The sequence below is a fragment of the Chlorella variabilis genome (assembly GCF_000147415.1).
Source record: "Chlorella variabilis unplaced genomic scaffold CHLNCscaffold_9, whole genome shotgun sequence".
NCBI classification, from domain to species: Eukaryota; Viridiplantae; Chlorophyta; class Trebouxiophyceae; order Chlorellales; family Chlorellaceae; genus Chlorella; species Chlorella variabilis.
Window position 1 is genome coordinate 56,926 of NW_005435079.1, and position 891 is coordinate 57,816.

Below are 891 nucleotides of genomic sequence, written 5' to 3' on the forward strand. Positions count from 1 at the left end.
AGGCAGGCAGGCAGGCAGGCAGGCAGGGGCAGGGCGGTCAGGCAGGCAGCGAGGGTGGTGGGGCCGAGCTGGCGGCGAGGCGCGGTGGCGGGGCCGCTGCCGCTGCTGCTGGCGGCACTGACCGCAACCAGCGACGCGCGCGCCTCCTCAAGCAGACGCGAAGGCGGCCCCACTGGGCAGCATCACAACTCTTCTGCTCGCCCTGCCCTGCCCTGCTTGCCCACCCCTGCCACTCCACCCCACCCGCCCCCGGCCAGGCCTTGCGCTGAGGGCGGCCTCCCACCCGAGGCCATGGACGCGTTCATGGCGATGAAGCCCGACTGCCGCCCCATGAGCTTGACCACGCTGATGCCGCCGGAGCTGCGCGCCTCCACCCGCGCGCTGATCAGCGACCGCTGCGCCTCCTCCACCGCCGTGTCAAACCCAAAGCAGCGGTCAATCTGCGGCGGGGGGGGGGGCGCAGGGGGGTTGGCACAAAAACTGAGGACAGCGGGGTGCGCTTTCCCAGCCCCAACATCACCAACGCAGGGCGGCCCTGCAGCTGCCGCTGCGGCCCTGCCACTGCCGCTGCTGCCAGCCGCCACTCCTGCCCCCTCCACCCCCCGGGCTTCAGCCCGCACACCAACTGAATGTCGTTGTCGATGCTCTTGGGCACCCCCACCACGTTGCACACCACCCCCTGCGCTGCGCACTCCTTGGCGATGGGGTGCGCCGCGGCGTTGCCCCCCTTGCCCCCGATTACGTACAGGGGGTTGATGCCCCACAGGCGCAGCCCCTCCACGATGGCCGGCATCTTGGCGTTGCCCCGCGACGTGCCCTGCCAGGCAGGGGGCGGGGCAACAGGGCAGGGGGCGGGCGCAAGGCGGAGTGGGGGGGGCAGGGGAGGCACAA

The 891-nt window shown here is 72.6% G+C and overlaps 1 protein-coding gene across 1 annotated transcript in view; it reads right to left on the minus strand.

The window, feature by feature from the left end:
- Positions 1–891, minus strand: part of CHLNCDRAFT_145205 (hypothetical protein) — a gene marked incomplete at both ends in the record, with an annotated part of 4,325 nt that overhangs the window by 1,805 nt on the left and 1,629 nt on the right. The window contains 3 exons of the mRNA XM_005847972.1: positions 123–172; positions 284–440; positions 623–817. Of these exons, the coding sequence (XP_005848034.1) occupies positions 123–172; positions 284–440; positions 623–817 (402 nt within the window). The remainder of the gene's footprint in view (positions 1–122; positions 173–283; positions 441–622; positions 818–891) is intronic.